This window comes from Zophobas morio, unplaced genomic scaffold, assembly GCF_036711695.1.
Source record: "Zophobas morio isolate AGI-343-1 ecotype UQ-CSIRO unplaced genomic scaffold, CSIRO_AGI_Zmor_V1 ptg000002l, whole genome shotgun sequence".
NCBI lineage: Eukaryota > Metazoa > Arthropoda > Insecta > Coleoptera > Tenebrionidae > Zophobas > Zophobas morio.
In genome coordinates this window covers 20,040,648-20,061,823 of record NW_026972107.1, presented here as the reverse complement: position 1 = coordinate 20,061,823, position 21,176 = coordinate 20,040,648, and the positions used below count along the sequence as shown (strand labels likewise).

The 21,176-nt window shown below is 32.7% G+C and overlaps 1 protein-coding gene across 2 annotated transcripts in view; it reads left to right on the top strand.

Moving 5' to 3' along the window:
* The window catches only part of LOC135130026 (glutaredoxin domain-containing cysteine-rich protein CG12206-like), a 69,136-nt gene that overhangs the window by 1,594 nt on the left and 46,366 nt on the right, over positions 1–21,176 (top strand). For both annotated transcript variants that reach the window (XM_064057338.1, XM_064057329.1), the window contains exon 2: positions 3,058–3,938. In XM_064057338.1, coding sequence (XP_063913408.1) covers positions 3,075–3,938 — 864 coding nt within the window. In that variant the 5' untranslated portion in view covers positions 3,058–3,074. The remainder of the gene's footprint in view (positions 1–3,057; positions 3,939–21,176) is intronic.

Below are 21,176 nucleotides of genomic sequence, written 5' to 3'. Positions count from 1 at the left end.
ATGATAATCGCAAATTTGATCAAAATATAGAACGTGCAAAAAGTATAGTGACAGGATACATCTAGATAAAGTTTCTCTAGTCGCTTTTAAGTAGTCAATTTACATAAATGTAACTTTTTCTTGACACTTAATAGCAAAAATCTGAATCATTTCATAAATTATCTGCGAATTTTCACTAATTAGCAATTACATCTAGTTTTTATAAAACAAATTTTAAGCTGCAATTTAAAATTACATCTAATGATATTTGCATAAAATACTTTTAATAGCCGGTATGATCGTACATCCTCATTCGAGGATTAAATTTATACCTAGGTTTGAATTAATATTATTGGTACAAATGTGTGTTATTTTTAGTAATTTAAGTCTAGATGAATTTTGGTTGAGCTGCATATTTCAACAGACAATAGTTAGTTAAATTTAACCTCTGGTGAAATATGACACGTCCCCGGTTTCCTCAATAAATGTACATTTGCGTAGAATTATAACAGAACTAATCTATACAATGCTGACAGGATTACTAATAGCATAAATTATAAGCAGGTGCTGGCTAGACATAGGACCGCTATTGTATCAACAAAATCTGTTCATTAAAGTTGCATTAATTGACAAACGGTTTAGAATGCTGCTTACCCGCCTATTTTCAACTATATATGAATTTTAGATAATGTAATAAGCAGTGGTTAATCTTCCTGAAAGTATTAAATACCGATAATAAGCTAATCAATGGCAGGTAATAAAGTTGTTAAAAACGAATAAACAAGAAGGAAATTTCACTGCCATTAATTTTTTTGCAGATTCTGTAGCGGTTACATTTACGTTCGATTCCTAATTAATTTTTTCTTGTCGATTTCTTTATATTAAATCAAATTAATTGGAAGTGAATTAATGAAAGACAAAATTATTTTCAAACTGTTTAAAAATGAAGAAAATACATATACTATTCCGTCCGTGACCACTGCACCTACTGCATATACCTTATTGAATTTTTTAATAATGCTTTTAATCTTTGAATCTTTTAATCTTCAAAAAACTTTTGATACCAGTATTATGTAGAACTATTTTTCACACCATGATGATCTCTAGTGACAAGCGTGATGATGTTTCCTATTCAATGGTGTTCCTTTGTCTATAAATTATGTTACATCAGATCTGATTATAGATATTAAATTTTTTTATCCCGAATCTTGTTTGCCGAATTACTGGTTCATCTATGAATAATAAATAAGAACTAATAATTATTATTATTTTTATTTATCTACTAACAAGAGTTTTATAACTGAAATAGACTAAAATTCAACACTCTGGTGCTCTTCAAATCTCAGATCGGGCCATGTGGAATCCCACAACTCACCTTTTGAAATACGAAAATCTGTTTTTGCCATTTTAATATCGAATTTTGGTACACCGAATTCCATTATTCAGAATGTTTACTACCTGATCTTCATAAATGTATCCTTAAAATCTATACAGTCAAATTATTGAACCGCGCTATACGCAATCTGAGTAAAAATCTGACATCTCAAATTTTAAAGCAAAGTACGAAAGAAGTGGACATGAATGTTACCAGGTCAAGAATGGTGAAATAAATTCTGAAAAATGATTCAAAACAAAATAAGCATCAACATAAGTTTCCTCATTTTATTTAACAGATATTTAAAAGAAATGCAGGTCAACCTCAAGGCTTTTATGATGCAACGGTTATTTTGTGTCAAATCAGTGTCTAATCTATCGTAGGCTACTAATTAAACTGTGTAATTATGTTGATTCCAAAGTGGTCATTAATTTGACAATAATACTTTAACGAACGTTTGATCATTGAACCTTCTGTCATTTTATACCAAACAAACTAAAGGTATTGTAAATAAAAGATGCATTACGGGACTAACATCTTAGTAAGGAATAATACACTTACACTAAAAAATACTGCAGAGGCGATTACAGTTTGTACATTTTTGAACTTGAATAAGTAACAATTACTTAAGTAAGTTTTTGTCTAAATTTAAAATATTCTTAGACTTCCTGTCGTAAACTTAAAAAATTTTTGTGGGAACAATTTAAAAAAGCGATTTAACAATGCTCTGTCGTCAGTTTTTTTAACAGTTCCATCCTTTTCTAATGTTACTAATTTTGTGACCTTGATGTGGTGCACAACGGTGACTAATTCTACTCGTTGCAAACATAAAGCTTTATCCTAACTTGTGTCAAGATAAAGAAACTACTTGCAACAGCGAAACTTACACAAGGACTGAATAATAGAAAGAATGTGAACATGACTTTCACACACAGTTATAAATTTTAAAATCACAATTAGACCTAAATTTGACTCTGGTAATAAATTTATGATACCTTTAGATAAAAAGATTTGTAAAAAAATTATTAAGCACATTAAACGAAATGCTCGAAATATCTTGAACAGAATGCGGTTTGCTGGTATTTATTAAATACGACATTGCTTTGGGATTACTAAGATTGTTTTTATAACACTAACGTTTGAAGTTATTTTTGCTTTGTGTATTGCCTGTTTGGATTTTAGTTTATATTTATCATACAAATTCTTAACTTTCAAAGTTCCGTATAGTTTGTAAGAATCGTAAGATAAACAATAAAGGTGGATTCATAAACCACAAATACATGTTATTTTATAAAACATAAGTAAAACATTCTGAGATGACGTCATTAATAGATTTCGCTAGAACAGGATTCAGGATAACAGAATTAAGATCATAACAATTAACTTCGAGATTATACAATTTAAAATAACAACGAAAAATAAATTCGTCAAACAAACAATAAAATTAGAAAAAAAACTCAGAACTTATTATTTTCACGAAAAAAAAGCACAAAACCAGAACTATCAAACATGTATAACGAAGCCTAATTAATAAATTAAAAATATTAATTTATTATTATTATTTTTTCTAATAAATTCTCAGACAAAGTAATCGTACCGGCAGCAGTCGATCGCTATCGCGCTCATTCGTATCCTCGACGGTCGCCCCCTGATTAGAAAGGCTACCCGTTCAATGTCTAATAGCAACATTTATAAATTTCCAGCAAAGTCTCCTGCCACAATGGACCAAGTCGGCATAGCACCTCCGCCGCTGCCGCCGAAGACCCGTCGGTCCCCTCCAGCCTCCTCGGCAACGGTACAACCCAGTGACGTGTTCTCAACGTTCCCCGAGCAAGTCGGCACCGACCATTCTCCAAGTCACGTCGTCAAAATCCGCATCAACCCTGACGAGAACGTGATATGCGACGTGGCGCCCTGCATCCGCATCAGCGTCAACTCGGAGATGATCCCCAACAACGGAATGGTCGACGCCTCCCCCGACCGCTCCGCCGCGTACTTCTTCTACAACTGTGGGGTCATGTCTAGCGGCCAGATCTCGCCCAGCGACACCCTGGACTCGGGCACCTGCAGCGACCTGGACGGCACGCCGCCCCCGCTGCCCAAGAAGAAGAACACCTCGGTGACGCTGATCCAGCACAAGCGCGCCTCCAGCCTCACCGACAGCGACGACAACGAGAGCAACATCAGCTGCGACTCCCTCACAAGCGGCAAGATGTCGCCGGTGAACAAGGAAATCAAGGCGTCCAATCTGCCGCAGACGCTGCTCCAGGACATCAGGCAGCGCAAGAACAGCGTCATCGTCAAGTCGTACGAGGAGCGTAAGGAGGAGGAGGAGGAGAAGAGTGCCAATAGTTTGTCGTTCGACACCGATATGTTTTACAAGTTTCATTTGAATGAACATTTAAGTGAGGACAATGAAGCGCCCCCTAAAAACGTGGTGGAAGACGAGACTTTTGCTGGGTATAAGGACATTTTGGGGGACAGTGCCGCGACCATACGCAGCGCGAAAGGGACGGTGAGGGGGGTCAAAAACCGGGTCAGAGCAGGAATAGCTACTTTCCTACAAATCAACTCGGTTTCGAAGGTAAGGACACCAACTTCATTTTTCTCATTAGATCGGCCTTTTGCTTTTTTTTCGAAGTGTAGAGGTATTAAAAAGAGCGTGTCGAAACCCGGAGCTAACAGTGTCACTATTTAATGAAATACCAAACAAGTCATTAGAGATGCGGTTCACGTTACTCAGATGTTTGAATCAGTTATGTAACAGCTGGTATATGAGCGCTTTCTTGATTTTTTTTTTTTGATTACATGCATACTTAATACCAGTTTTCTGTATCATCAGCAATGCGGAATATGAGAGTTAATTCTAGGCTGGACAAAAATTAGTCGTTGGTATGTCTGTACCAAAAAAAGTTCATGGTCAAGTAAGTCACCTCTGGTAAATATCATTTTAAATTATTATCATCAACAGACTAGCTGACAAGTCATTACGAAAATAATTACTGTAATAATTAAAAAAATGTCTAATCAAGCCTGTTTGCGTACCTACCTGTTATCGCTAATAGTTAAAACAAAGTGCGAAGTCTGCTAGGTCAAACGCAGAACATCCAGGAATTTACCACGTAGAAACTAAAATATTCCAAAGCTAATTTATTAACTCCGGTTTTATTCAAATGGTTCTAATTTATTGCAGCGTTTTTTATCAATTGCCAAATGCAAATTTTATTTCTGTTTTTTTTGTCAATTGCCAAATGCAAATTGTATATTTGTTCACGTAAATGTTGTTATATTATTTTTGATGCGGTGCGTTCTTTTAAAATAATGGTAGGTTGTACATTACAACAGTTCTAACAGTGTATGTACAGAAACACCTATGTTACAATTTTGGTCATACTCGCAGATATTACGTACCTTCAATTTTTTAACAAAGTAAAATTTAAAAGTTTACATACATTCGTGCATTTGGATCCCATTTGAGGCAAACATAGAACTTGTATCCTTTAAAATTTAACGAATATAGCAAATTTCTGGGATAAGTTCATGAAATATTTTGTGCTGACTGATATTCTATGTTTGATCTGTGCAACAAATACTGATCATAACGATAACTCGGCTGGATACATTGTGAAAAAAATTGTTTATTTGTGTAACATTTATATTGATAGTGTGTAAGAACTTTTAAAATTCTTCACACAAAAAATACTAATAATATTTTGTAATCTTCAATTTGTTATTTTTATCAGAACTTATACAAATCTACTTAAAATAATTGGTTTGTTAAACTAAATAAGGGAGAAATGACGTCATCAGTTTTTAGAATTGATGAAAAGTTAGCGATTTTTCATTTGAAATTTAAACATTCGTCAAATGATCACACTTCTTCATTTCCTTAGCTATCTCTCGGAAGTAAAAATCACCTGTTATCCTGGATTTTAGCAGATCGTTACGATTTTAATTCAGTTCAGTGAAGCAACAAAGCCTAAGTTGAATTAAGAGCTAAATTATTCTACAAAATTATTCATTCCTACCGGACTGATTTTAACCACATTCGTAGCCCTAATTGCCACTTTAAAATTTTAAAAATGGTTTGACAAATTGCTATTGATACGATAAAAGGGTTCGGAATGCAGTGGAGGCAGCGGAAGATGATTTAAAATTTCGTTTAAAAATTACGCCTTTATGAAACGGTTCATGGATAAAGAAATCCAACTGTTTAATATTTAAAAAAAGAGCGAAAGTGAATCAGTACTATTTTCCGTCGTACGCTAAGTCATAGGCCAGCCGCTGTAAATGTCTTCAAGTACAATTTAAGCGTGTAAAAGTTCAAGTTAAACTAGGCAAATTTAGTCTCGGTTCAACTGCTGATAGCAATGAAGCGTTATTTGCCGCAATTGTACTGTGTACTCTGCTTATTAAAGCCTGATTCTCTGTCAATTTAGGCACTGTATGTTGCAATTAGAGTATTTTATTGACCACTTTGTAATAAGCGTTTACGGTGTAATAGACGTCAGTTAAGTGAAATAATAATTATTGATTATTTATTCCATATGTTTATACAAACAGTAATACCAATTAATTAACTAGAATAACTATCCTACACTCACCGTTTCGCAATATTTGGGTTTTTAAATATTCTAATTGTAAGTACTTTTACTTGTTTATTAACACTTATGATTGTTAATGAGAAACTAGAAAGGTATTTTTTCTAAGTGAAGTTGAAGCTAACTGTTTAAGTATTTATAAAGAAATTTATGCTAACTACGATTGTAGTGGTACTCCTTGATGTTATAAAGTAACTTGACATGTGACTGCATTGCAGCGTAATTAATGGTCATAATAATAACATATAATTGGATATGTTGATTTTCATGAACTAGAAAAATGTTTTCCACAAGTGCAGGTTCGTTTTCACCTATCCCAGGTAATGAACCTTGGTACCTAGTGCGAGCCGGAGGCGAGCATTGAATGACAAACAAGGCAAGAATACCATATTTCGAAATAATTTGTTTAGATTTCATGTGTGGCACGTATGATTTGCAACGCTCGCCTTCGGCCCGCACTACTTGTTATAGATTCATGTTTCCCTCCCGAAATAACCGGAAATTTCAAATCTTAGTTTTTAGTTGTTCTGAATTATAGGTGTGTAGCTTACGAAAATAAACACAAATAAAAAAATTTTAGCCTTCAAAAATTTACCCTAGTTATATATTTTGTGATTCAGAAATTACTAACATTATTTCCTTGTTAAAAAGTAGCTTTTAATTTGTACGTAATGTTGCCAATAATTTAGGATCAATGATTTTGCACATCAGCAGCATGGAATTATTTTTTTCAATAATTACATTTGGAACGCTTTTAAATTAAATTATTACCAACAATTTACATCTATAACAACGTTACACATTTAAACATGTATTTGGTTGTTTATTAATAAATGTGGTATTTGCAAGAATAGTTCGGGGGGTGCGGTTGCAATATTCTCGATTTTCATTTGAAAATGTTGATTTAGGAGTGATGATACAGTTCCTGGCAATAGTGTTTCTAGTTTTTGTTAGAATTTACCCTAGAAACTTAGTGTGAGGAATATTTTCAAAGACGTAAGGATATTGTTTAAAAACGATTTTTAAACAACAAAGTTTCTAAAATACTTTTTTTATCTATTAAGTATTTCCATTTACAAATTATACCCGTCGTAAATGTAGATTTAAATTTAATCTCGTGCTAGTGCCAAATAGGCCTAATAATTTATTCGTTCTTTACAGCCTCTCTTGAAACACTTAACTGAAAAGACCTTATTTACTTCATTTTACAACGTTTCTCCCCCTTTTCAGTGCGTTTATTGTGGTTTTATTAATCTTGCACATCACGTACCATTTTACATTTAAAGCAAATTAAAAATTAGTGTCTAATATTTGTTGATGCTTTAAGAGTATTTTCTTGGAATGTGATTTGTTGTACCTGTTTTTGTCGCTGGATGAAATCAACACGTTTCTATTGATAAATCCGTTAATTAAATCAAGTATCTGCACGTTTTTGTTACAAGATTAGATCATAGAATTAAAAAGTACTAACTTGGAATGCAAAACTTAGATCACCACTTTTTGTTCAATGTTTTTTTGAGAGTCTACTTTGAAAAGTTAACTTCAATTAAATAATTTTTCTTTACTTTTAACTTCCATGTTGTTTATCTCTAAAACATTCTGCTGTAAATGACAAAGGTCATAATATCGTCATTTAAATATTTATCAGATCAGTCACCATTGGTGAAAAAAGGGTGCTACCATACAACTTCAATAAAGAATTCGATATAAAAAGCTGTGTTTAAATCTAGTTCTAATTTGAAAATTCGATAATATAAATAAAGACGTTACAAAACTCTACACATAGAAACAAAGCTGTAATTTAAGGTTATCAAATTAACTAATTTCTTCAAGATCTGCTTTTATTAATTTAATTTATCGAGCAATCTGACAGTTACAATTAACCTTAAATTAAATTATGGCACGCTAGTTTGCACTGCCTATATTTTTGGTTGTAGCATTACCGTTTCAACACGTTTATAATTTAATATTCAGTATCTTACTGACCGAATAACGTGCTCAAATTAGCTAAATATGTAATTCCCACGGGTAGCGTTATTCCGTCCTATCTAAATATAGATTGTACATGAATGAACTATAATCTGTAACTCTTCATATCTTGATCTCGATTAGTGATACAACAGTTGTTTATATTTTACGTTCGAGTGAGATAACCGTGACACAGTTTGGCATCCGTAAAATTTCACAAAGAATTTTAAACTTTAACAAATAAAACCGATATTACATAAATCGTTTTCATAATGATTAACGAACAAATGGAATCCCTTTACTACTAAATGCACGTGGGTTGTTTTATCAGCTAATTTAACATTCAGCAAAGCGCAATTTTATTTGAAAAAAATTTTTTACACATGAGTAGTCCAATCACAACTAGCACATAATCCTCCCACATCTATTAGATAGCAATTACGATTGGAGTCGTTTATTAATACGATAACTGTAGATAACATTGATCAAAGATTAACATTAACATTCCGATTAATTTCACAAGCGTACTACATCATCAAAATACTGAAGCTTTGAGTCAGATTGTGTCAGCATAAAGTGCCTGGCAATGTTTGCCCTCCAGCCACATATTTTAAGCCGTAGAGGTTCGATCCGAGGTTATAAAAATCGGGTCCATCAAACCATCGCTTTCTACATGGATCTGCCCAATTTTCAGGTAAGGTTAGGTTCTAATCCGTAAACAAACGAAAATTGGCATTTAACCGAGGTCACATCAAACGAGACCTCTTTTCACCACAGCATTTATCACAGTTATGTGAATTAATTACGAGTGGCGGATTTTCATGCATCTAATTGATTGATGTTGAAAAAATGATTTATGGACGACAAACGCGGCAAACAATGAAGGCGTAGACATCTCTTCGAAATTTCCTGCTGGTATATATAGCCTCCAGATGGCAGATAATGTGAAATGCCAAGAACATAATGACATTGTGAGCGCGAAACCGATTGACATTTCGTTCTTGTGGTTCCGATCAACAGCTATTCATATCTGAATATAAATTGCGCAAATTTTAAATAATTTTCAATAAATTCAATTAAAATGCGATTTATTGGGTGTATTAATACGCCGAAAAATGCGAAAGTGAAAGGTGTGGCGACTGCTGGACCGCAACGCGTTCCTCCGAAACCAGAAACCGCAGCAATTTTGTAGGTTTTTTGATGTTAGATTTTTCCGAGAATGGAGATGCAGGTGATATTCACTATCCGAATGCTAATCGAGTGATGTCACGGTGTTTGGATCGTTGAATTTGATTGAACTTGCTGGAAAGGGACAACGAACTTGATTCGTGAAGGAATCAATCACCAGAAACAAGCATCAGTGGAAAACGAAAGAGAGAACCAAGTTCGTAATAGTGCATTGCGCCACGAGCGCGAAAAGTGACGCATTTCGCACGATGCTAGGCAAAAATGCACCGAGTGCAATATTTTTTCAACAACCCCTAAATAGACATACTTTCTAACGATTTATTATTACGTAACAGAAGTTTTTATTTATAAATGCATACTCTGTGAGTAAGTACATACCTTCTGCGGTTTTGCGAAGCAACGAACTCATTTCCTGGTGTTAAAGGTCCCACAGTTTATAGCATCTAACTTATTACAATTTAATGTACCACATTACGATCAATTGTGTGATATCCAACATGATGTGTTGCAATTATTCCTAAAAAGATATCAACAACTGCTTTAAATTTTTCTGTTTGATATCGAAAATCTACAACTCATTCAATTGTGTGATAAGAACTTCCTGGAAAAACCATCAATTACGATGTTCCGTATCCAGCTGTAATTTCTAAGTATTAAGGAAATAAAGTCCATAAAATCGGCCCTATTACAACATATTTTCTAAAAAGGACTAAATCCTCTTGCAGCGTAGTTTCGCATTCCAAGAAGCAATTTCTGTTCTTAATTTTACGGACTATATTTCTGTTCTTAGCTTGTCTTCCAGTGAAACGGTCTGTAAAATATGCAGGTGTCTTTGAGGTCACTTCCGCCTAACGCGAAGTGGTGCAGCAATTCTATTTAATAAAGTTGCGCTTACAAATGCGGAAGAGACGTTTCTGTAAAATTTTCGAACACAATGTGTTCATTTAAGGTAGATAATGACGTTTCCGCAACAAGGGTAGACCTTGTTATTTTATTTTAGCACGTGCGTCTATTGGTGTATTGAACTTATCTCAAGTAAAAGTAGACTGGAATTGATAACTGATTATAACCGATTATAAATAAATCCGCTCAATAAAAATTGACGTAAACGAATATCAGATTTGTTTTCATTGTAAGGTGAGGTATTATGTATATCCTGTGTTATTTTTATTTTGAAGCTCAGATGTTTCAAGGTATAGAGTAATATCATAATGATAGTTATGAAAACTTAATCAAACAGAAGTAGGTTACAAGTTGTGCAACTTTATTAAGAGACAGCGTTTGTATTACTTTTATAAAAATGTTTTATTAAAAAGAGTGTTTTTTCCAGTAAGACGAACCACGTAAACTTGTAGCAAAAAAAAATCAATAGTATTATTTGTCTAAGAAAACTAATTCGAGTTCGTGAAGTTCATCATTACCATTATCTCAGATTGTAGTAACTTTCAAAGTGTAATAACATAATAGCAATAATATTACCCTAATGTGTTGGAGTGGCAACAAGCACCACTTAACAACTCACTTAACATTATACTAAGTTGAACCCTATCGTGTCCTTAGATTCTAATAGGTATATATTTTTTTATTTTCTCTGTGCTACTGTTCGCTGTTATAGTGTTATGAGTAGAAATGAGTCCAATATTCGGTGGTTAACGCTAAGGGTTGTATACTATAGCTCCTTAGAACCTGCTGTGAAAGTATTCACCAGTTCTTGCTTTTCGAACACGGCCCAGTCATTTACTAGGCTAACAAACTTGTCGGTCTAAATTTGAAGTTGTATCTTAAAAAACAGTGCTATACCAAACAATTGTCTTATTAGCCTAGGCATCAGTTAAAAATAACTTTAAAACAATGGAAAAGTGTGCAAAAATGTACGAGAACCTTGCAAGAGCATTAAAAATTCTTGCAGTTTATTTAATATTAAAATCAACTGATACAAATTATGATTTAAAATTCTTTGGGTGTATAATCACGAATTAATAGCAAACTTTAACGACACAGAATTCTAGGTTTGTAACATTATTTGCAAACTAGTTTTTGTGTGCTAATGCACCGGTTTTACTTGACCTTCATAGATAATTAGTAAAATCTAACAAGTTGTTCCTGTGGAAAACTATTACGTTTTTCACACCACATTTATCTAAATGGTGGATTTTTCTAAGAAAAGGAAAGTTTCACTAATCAAAAACTTGTAAAAGTAAGACTTAATCCGCAAGATTATAGAAAAGGGAAGTTTAGTGTGAAATAAAACCTGCGAGGTGAACTACCTCGATCCAGTGGCGTATCTAAAGAGAGGGACATTTGGGTCGTGCCATCTCAAACTAGATGGGAAAATAATGTTATATTAAACGCACAGCTACTAATGACGATCACATACTTTCAGGTACAAACACTTCATTAAGAAATTTTATAAAAATAAATCCAAATTAACCAGGTCGTAGTTTAAACCTCGTCAATGTATGAAATTACACACAAAGTGATTAAGGGGAAACGAATCTTAAAATCTGACAAAAAAACAAAAGTAATCAGTGCTGAAGTGATATTTTCGACAATGACATAACGTGAAATAAGAACCAAAACATGTTTTTATGTAACGCTTGCAGCGTACTAAAATATACTTCCGTAAAACTATAAATGAAATTTCTGATCCTAATACTTTACTAATTATATTCTCATTATCATTAACTGAAGACTAAATATATCTGAAACTAGGGCAATCATTACCGTAAAAACTAGTGTATTTTGATAGCTGCAATTAAATGAAAAATAACCCACCATGGAATGACTCACCTTTATAATAAAACTTATATTACTCTTGTAAATCTTAAACCCATTATGCAATAACCTTTCATAAAATCTTCTCATCATGTATGTTGAGTACTGTGTAGTGAAATCAATTAAGGTCAAAATTGAACGAACTGACTATGTTCATAGAGCAACACTTGGATATATAGCACCACCAAGACAATAATTCACTGGATAAAAAATATTTCCATGATACCTTCTCATCAGTTAATGGCATTCTGGATTCATTTTATTTTTTATGACGAATAATTTAATAATTAACTCCTTTTAAAATTGTTTCATACGTATTTAGTTACAAGTTACAAACTGGCTGACCTCAACAAAAAAAAATCAGCTGTTTGCGTGTCTCAACTTCTTAAAAATAAATATACGTTAATGCAAACCTTTTACACTTTCCACGTGTAAATTTAACAGAATACCATTAAGATATAAGTGGCCGTACTTTAAATAAACCCCACTTTGAAAAAGCTCTATAATAAAAAATACTAACAAAAAAATTGTTTAAAAATAGTTAAACGCGGTGTTCAATAACTCACTTTCCAGATAAAAATCATACACAGAAACTTTAAAACATACACAGATTTCAAATTAAGATAGTAATGAGTACGTTCATTGTCATTTCGTGATCCCATTCTTAAGTAGCTTTTTTCCTCTTCAGCAATTACACATCTTCTATCTGTTACATTCACTGTTACAAAACAATGGCCACATTATGATTGGATTATCAACAAAGAAAAGTGGGCGGAGCAACTAACGATGCAACATCATCCGTTTTCACCGTCCGTTTGAACCAAATCATCCGTTGCTACAGTAGAACGACCCCTTCGAACCCTCACAATGTAAATTAATTATTTTTTATGCAATCACAAAGCCCTGATCAATACACCCCATCTAATTTAATTATGACTTTATCCTAAAATACACAAGGATTTATAAATTAATCCAGGCATTTTCATAATCGATCCTTCAAAACGAACCGTTCCACCGCAAATACGAATTTTACAAGGTCGCCACGTAAATTTATTTATAAGGTCGCGAATAATAAAGCTTGTCATTTTTGTTCCTGACATGCCCCCGTTTCAGCTTTTTTTTTTCAAAAGATTTTATTATGCACAACCTACGCGGCTTTTAGTTTTTTCATCCCTGCGAATGAAAGTTGCGCCATTTTGCGGTTTGAAATTATTATTCCGGCTGGTTCCCGCAACAGTTATTCATAATTACCTACTTATTGCAAGAATTAAAATTAATTAAGTTGCCGTGTCATAGTTAAGAAAAATTAATCTGGCACTTTACTTTCTAAAATTGTATCGCCTGCACGATTACGTCAAGGCATTTTGTGTAATATCACATATTGTTTATGTAATAAATTAACGAATAAAATATTTTTGCTGACAGTGACCACGATTTCCGCATTTTTAAACCGAAGCTAATTAAGGCACGAGCGGAGTATAATCGCTTAAAGATATACGTATTGTTCCTAGTTTCCGTTATTTCCGAGTTATATGATTAATTATGATAAAATATAACCTAAACAGTAATAATAGATTGCACAAGTTTTCAAGTACTGCAATCAAAATTTATTGTTCAACTAAGGTCGTTCGAGATTTTGGTCGAGTTTAAATGTAAGCTGGTGGAAATTTACTAGTATATCAACCATATTGTTACGTTGAAAGGGTGAATAAAATCAGCGTCGGTAAAGTTCAACAATTTATTTCTTACTAACTCGAATTTACACGACGTTTACACAGCGATTATGTACAAAAATAATCCCGGCGTAACTTGACTATACTCTCGTCGATTGACTGAATAATAATCGTTCCCGACGGTAGCCTTTATTTAAACCTATACGTTTGTCTCGATGGTTATAAGCATTTATCCAACGAATATCCCAAAATAAGATGCCACAATACAAACTTTATCCACTTCCGTGGAAATTGAAATATTCATGAGGAATCCATGTACAATTTATTTGTTTGTAATGTTGATTGTTTTGAAACAACTCGTGTATATAATTCTTTTAACAACAACATTTTGAAAACTACTATAGACATACATGCAAGTTACTTTTAATTTAGTTCAAAATTTTATTTAATTTGATACTAAAAAATATCAGTGTTCAGGAGTGGTAACCATCATAAATTTTTTTTTGTATGCTGCTCAACTTGTCATTAAATTCAGGTTTTATAACAGCCGATGCATGCATTTATTATTAGAAAAATAAAAAACATTCTAACACCAAAGTTGTACGGAGTTGTTTTTAAGGCGTTAACGTACAACTTTTAAAAATATTTTAGGCTTCATAACCGTAGTTTATGTATTTTTGAAATTGGGATGCGACGTTCCCAAGTTTTTTCAATTTTCTTGAAATGTTTTAACAGTGATAGAAAGGTTCACCAAAAACATCGACTTTTATTTTTAAAATCTGTGTTATAATAATTTGTGGGGAGATAAATAAAGATACGCGTTCTTTCGCGCTATAAATAAAATTGTGTTTTAATATACAGAGTGTTTAAATAAAAATTTTAATTATAATAATTTTCAAATATCAATATTTCAGTTGTCTTTTTTAATTGAGTTTTTTCTGTATTTGAAGTTGATAGTTATTTAGATTTTTTACTTTTTTAAGGGTCAGATCAACATATCAAAAGAAAGAATACAAGAAAAGGGTAAGATGCGGCAAAAAAGGACAGGGTGTTCTATTTGAAAAAACTGAAATATCTACATTTGAAAATTGTAGAGGTGTTTTTTGGGAACATTCTATATTAGAATTTGAGTTTAATTCTATTCTTTTCATAAAATATTGCAACACAGACCTTAAAAAAATTGAATAAGGTGGCAACGTTGCATTAAAATTGCAAAAATAAACTATGGTTATAAAGCCTAGGAAGACGCTAATAAGAATGTCTAAAAATATTTATATTTTATAGCGTAAAACTAAGTAGATATTTCATCAATTTATTTTCAGATTCAGTTCAGTGTCCTAGAGGAAAATTTGATCTTATTCGAGAAGATATACATTAATATAGACCCGAATAATGTGACATATACCAATAGAGCAATAAAAACCAAGATTTGTCTTTGATAAAATATCTCTCTTGTCAGATAAACCTCAGTTTGAAAGTTTAAGCTGTAAATGCAACGATCAAAGACAAACTTCTGGGGTAAGCCCAAGAAATGCTACTGAAACATGTGTGCAACTACTAATGAATTTTTTCAAACCTAACGCAGTTAATTATTTTAAAACTAAAAATACTTCTGATGTAAATTTTGTAAAATTTTGTACCTTAGAAATGTTAAAATATGGTTTAAATAACCTCTTTTTGAAGAAGGAAAAAAAGAATCACCTTATAATGTATTCACTTTTAAATTCTGTTCACTTTGGTGTAAATGTTGGTAACGCGGTAAATGTCCCTCTCGATACGCATCAAAAACAAGATCAAATTTTGTAAAATCATCGTCACATCTAAGAAAGATACACGAGACCACTTCATTTTAACATTGAGTGGCGACTTGGTACCAAAATTTTATCATGTTGATACATCTTTAAAATGTAAAAGGAACCTGGTCCCATCGAAACGTGTGTTAAAAAGAGAAAGAGCATATAAGTAAAATATAGTAACTGTTTGACCATTACAAAGATGAAGTCCCAGAATAAAACTTCGTATCCTTTTTTAAGTGTAGTAGTGCGTAGTCCAGATTTAAGATCTTATTAATATGCACGGATTGTGTTAATTTAGTCACATATGTTTAAAAATAAAAGCATGAGGTTAAAAGGATCAGGTGTTTAAATGTAGGTTGAACTTTAGAATGAAGGTGTAAATTTGATGGAAGAGATGCGTTTAGGGCAAATGACGAACGATAAGTTCTCAACATATACTTAAATAGTCAGACATGATAAATAAAACCCATTACACTGACGATTCTGAATATTGTTTTAGGTCAACAACAACAACAAAACTTTTAAAGCTGCTAATCAAAGAGATTGGATTGTTTCTCCAAGGAATAAAATTTCACTCAGCTTAAAAACATAATGACTAATTTTCTACTGAAGCGGTTTTCTTTCTATTGCTAAATGAAAAGTTTCTAATAGAAATATTTCTCTGATGATTCAATTTTTTGAAAGAACAAAAATCTGTTTTTAGGGCTTGAAGAAAAATATTTATTTAGATAGTAACTGTGGTGTGTATTACGTCATTGATGGACTAATAAATTATTTTGTAGTTGGAGATTTTTGTTTCTTGAAAAAGCAATTAAAATCAGTAAAATACCTACGTTGCTATTCTGATCACGTCGCTAGAAGTTATATTCTTTTCTACTAAAAACTGAAACCGTCACAGAAAAATTCTGATCAGGAAGTTCGCCATCATTAATTATTATTGATACGTATAAAAGTGAAAATGCACGAATTTAATCAGTATAAAAGGATCCGATGCTTTGTTTAACATGTAGGTTGATCTGTAAATGAAGGTAATAAAATTTAATAGCCAAAGCTTCCGAAAATGACAACCGTATTTTTTATGGAGATGAAATCGAGCAGTTAAAACGAAACCGAATCATATTTTACAAATTTTCATCAAAGGACACAACAACAAACAAAATCCCTTGGAATTCGTCATCACATTTTTACCGTCGATATATCAAAACCAAATTAAAGTTGAAAGTTGAAAGCTCGTCCGCGCAGCTTGTCAGTCTTGTAAATCCAATTAAACGCAAATTTTCCATTGTTATGATTGGTTCTTTGTTTTTAAATTGGAGGAGTAAAAGAGGCGACAGGATTCTAATTAAAAGAAACCGACCGGAAAATAAAAGACATAATAGTAGAAACTTCATTGTCTTTTAATATTCCCACAAATAATTAAACGAAAGTATAAATTTAACGTTTCTTTAAAATCGCAATATCTCTGTCAGAAGCGCTCATCTCGATCTTCCCATCGCTACGAAACCCGAAATCTTCCACTTTGCATAACTCGTCGATGATTCAAAACAGATAATCATTTATTGCAAAGATTGATTGCTTAACGCTCTCACGATTCGCTAAAGTTCAAGGTTGGAAGCCACAGGAACAAACATTTTACCCAGCAATTAGCAACTTACACTTTTAACTCAATATATCCCGACCTGTAATGGACGTTCCTGCTAACTGGAAATTAGTTAAACGTCAAAATAGGCGAACTTCCCTCAGGCTTTTATAGTTTTGCAAATCTCGCTAAATGAATTTCTATTCCGGGCCCTTTACAAAACGCCAAATAAATCCACGCCGTTCGTCCCACACACGTACACGTGCCGTAAGTTCCGGTTAAGGCGAGCGGCGGCCCGGACTTGCACTTTTTCCGGGGTTGGAAGCGGCGCTCTAACTCAATTAAAGAAGCGAAGTGGTAAAGCGAAACGCATGAACGCCGCCATTTGTATATTTGTGTAATTTTCAACTTAATTAATTGGTGGCGTTCTTTGATGGGTACATTATGATAAAACGCCACTATTTCACGCTGTTTTAAACACGTTCAAGCTCAATTATACAAATAAACATGACGAGTGTTTAACGATGTGTTATTTCGCTAAACATGCGTCGGAACAGAGATCGGATTGTGAGCAATTTGTGAGCAGAGCGCATTAATCGGAACGAGAGCATTATCGCACGAATAAATTTAGGTTATTTAACTTGGTAGACGAGATAGCGGCTGAAAAGTAGCAAGAAAGTTCAGCGATTTGAAAATTAGCCCTGCCATTACAGATTGCAAAGCTCAAATTATGGTGAAAATTGAGCGAAGATTAATATAAAGTTGCTACAAAAGAACATGTAAAAATAAGTGAAAATTAAACTCATTGATGTCGGGTTTACACAACGGTAGAGACACACTTTTACATATAAACGTTCTCGAGAATTGTTTTTGTTTTGAAAATACTGCCGTGATGTTTCCCGTACGGACCAATATAAACTACAACATTTACATTTACACGTCCTTACGCTTTATAAGCGCTAAAATATTTACATATTGTAAAAATACTGTAAATTGGATGTAGCAGACCGCAGCTACAGTTGAAGGACAGCATTTGATTTTCATAACAAAACACAATTAACAATCCAAACGTGACTTTGACACTAATAAACGTTTTTCAGTATTGTCCATATAACGATCAACACGTTTAACGCGGTCTTAAATAATACTACAAAAAGAATACCTTATTACAACATGTGTAAGCAATACCGACAAAACTTGACCTACGTAGGCATATCTAATTTGATATTTATTACATTACATTGAAAAGTATGAAGAAATTTTAATTGAAAATGAGTTTACATATTTATTTTACATTCATTTTAATCTTCCTTAACAAACTGCTGTTACAAGACAGGTAAATGAAAGGTTTATTTACAGTAAAAACTCGAGACTTCAAATGGGTTCTTTTTTATATTTTTAAGCGGTTATAAATTTATCTAAATCGTTTTTTTGTGGATCTCCAAATTTACAAAGCACATAATAATATTTAAAATAACGTAAATCAATTTGCGAATGTAGTACAATACTTTCCCTTATGTATATATAAATTTATCGTATACACCATAATTCATTTCTTGTTATTCTAAGCATTGTGAATATTTATGGAATATGTTCGGATATTTGCTTTAATTTTATCAGGTCCTGCAAAAACTCTCATTGTAGGTAGATATTGTTGGACAGTTGACAAAGCTTACAAAAAAATTAAAATTTAGGTTAAAACGGTGACATTTTTTTTAGTTTCCGAGCGTAAGCTAAAAACGTGTTGTAATACTGGATCGTTTGTTGAGATTTGATGAATATTGTGTATATGGTAAAAGGTTTTGTGTAACCATCCCCAAAATTTTGCATAGTAAATGTTATTTAAATTTTGTAAAATAGCATACTCCTACAGGTGTAGTTTATGAATCTGTCTTTATTTTTTATCTTAGAGATTGTACAACCACAAGTTACAATTTAATTTTGAAACTGCAAAATCCAATGCTTTGAAATCTTGCAAACGTTTTAAGGTTATCATAAACATGATAAATCGTTAAAACCCCAAATTGGTGATGTCATCTCGAAATTTTGGCAAATAAGTGCTATTAAATGTGAAAAGTAAGGTGTAGTTTATCAGTGCATTCATGTTGTTTACTGCTTATACAGGTGACTCAAAAACTTTAATGAATGGGACAGTTTATTTTATTGATCAAATCAAGAACAGCTCACCCCATTTTCCAAAAAATTTAGGAATAAACCTTCCCACCTGTTATTTGGCCTTCCACTTGATCTATTGGTATCAGGTCTACGTTCTGTAATTTTTCTCACTTGTTTGTTTTGCTCCATTCTTTTTATGTTCCCATACCATCGTAGTCTCCGTGCCTTTATCGTTCTCACTATATCTTATTATCTTCTATATTCTTGGTTTTATATTTTCTTCAGTCCCATTATTCTTTGAATTATTTTTCTTTCAAATCTTCTCAAATTTTCTTTAACTTCGCAAGTTACGCTCGTAGTTGTTTCCGTTGCGTATGTCACCACTGTTCTTATTGTTGCTTTGTACACTCTCATCTTGGTGTCTTTCGATATTTTGCTACTTTTCATGATATTATTATATTTGAAATATGCTTATATTCTGCGTATTATGTCCATTTGATGTTTATTTTCATCTTCAATGATCGTTTTCAATTACCTCAAATTTTTCAGTACTTCAAACATGAAATGTCCTAATTCGATTACCTTATTGCATGTTCGTCCTTGATTGTATTAATATATCTTTACATTGTTCTTAATGTCATTTCATTCTTTTTTTCTTAGTAAGTAATTTGTACATTTTTTACCTCTTTGGAGTGTGCTTGTTGTTAGGCATTTATAATTCTTGGATTTTCTTCCCCTTTATGCTTCATTCATACCCCGCACCCAACCATTATTTGAATGTCATACTGCATTTGGTGCCTATTACTTTTTGTGTTGCGTTTATCAAACAATTTTTTACATAATCCCATCTATCGTCAGTATCAATTTTCGATCTTTTTAATATAAACTCAATTCATTTCCATATTCAGCTTCTTGTCTATTATTCTCAACTTCATTTTTACTATTACTAGGTGAAGATATCTATCTCCATTTACTTCTCTGTATGCTGTTACATCCTGGACTATCCGTTCTCTCTTTTTTGGTATCATCACATAATCGATCTGGTTTTCTGTATTTTTGCCCAGCAATACCCATGTCATGTTGTGTTCCGTTTTATACATGAACTTAGTGCTTAGAATAAGTTGGTTCGTTCTTTCGAGTTTAACTATTTCCCAATTCATATGCATATTCTTTGCATTATCGTCATTTATTGTATCCAACCCTGCCTTAGCTACTAGTGTTTTTTTTAGCTTACTTTGTTGACTCATTTCCTCACTTCACTGACTGTTCGTTTATCTTTATTCTTAGTTGGCATTTCAAAGTGTTCTTTGTCATAAGCTTTTCCGATTATTAGGAGTATTATTTTATTATGTCTAAGATATGCTGCACTTTCTTATTGTTTGGTTTGCTGTAAATAAGGTATCAGCTTTTTTCCATCTACTTGTACTTTTTTTGAGAGATCAAATCATCATTAATCCATATGTAAGAACCTTTCAACTTTTTAGTTTCCTGTAAATTCCCATCTTTGTTTTCCGCTTTTGTAGCTTTACAAATATTGGTTTTTTTCCATATAGTTTTAGGTTATTCAGCTAAGATGACCCATTTATGTTTTTAAAATAGGCAACCCAAAATACCGATTCCACCTGAACCTGGATCACAAAAAATGTTTCAAGTTAAAACGTTACTATGACGTTTAATACAAATGTTTATTAACTGACTTTGTATTTCAAACTACACATACTGAAAACAACCTAGTTTGTGCATATAAAAAAAATATAAAAAAATGTTTACCCATTTTTCGAATACGTCTTATAAGCACCGTTAAAAGTCCCCTCTGTCTGTTTGCAGTTGCGTAATTAAATATTAAAAGTACCTCCACACCCACAGGAACCGTTTGTCAACATGCATTGGATTCCACGAACCCAAAAGCAATCAACGCGAATATTACGGCATGATAAATGTGTTGTACGAATATTGGATACATATTTCAGTATGCAATTCTATAGAAATATCAAATTTACTAAAGCCGTTCAAGACCCAAATATTACGAATATTTCGGACGTGAGCTCCTAAGATATGATTTTGATGCGCTCTGATGGTCACAACCTGAGAATATTATACAACTTCGTACAAAATAAGTACAAAATT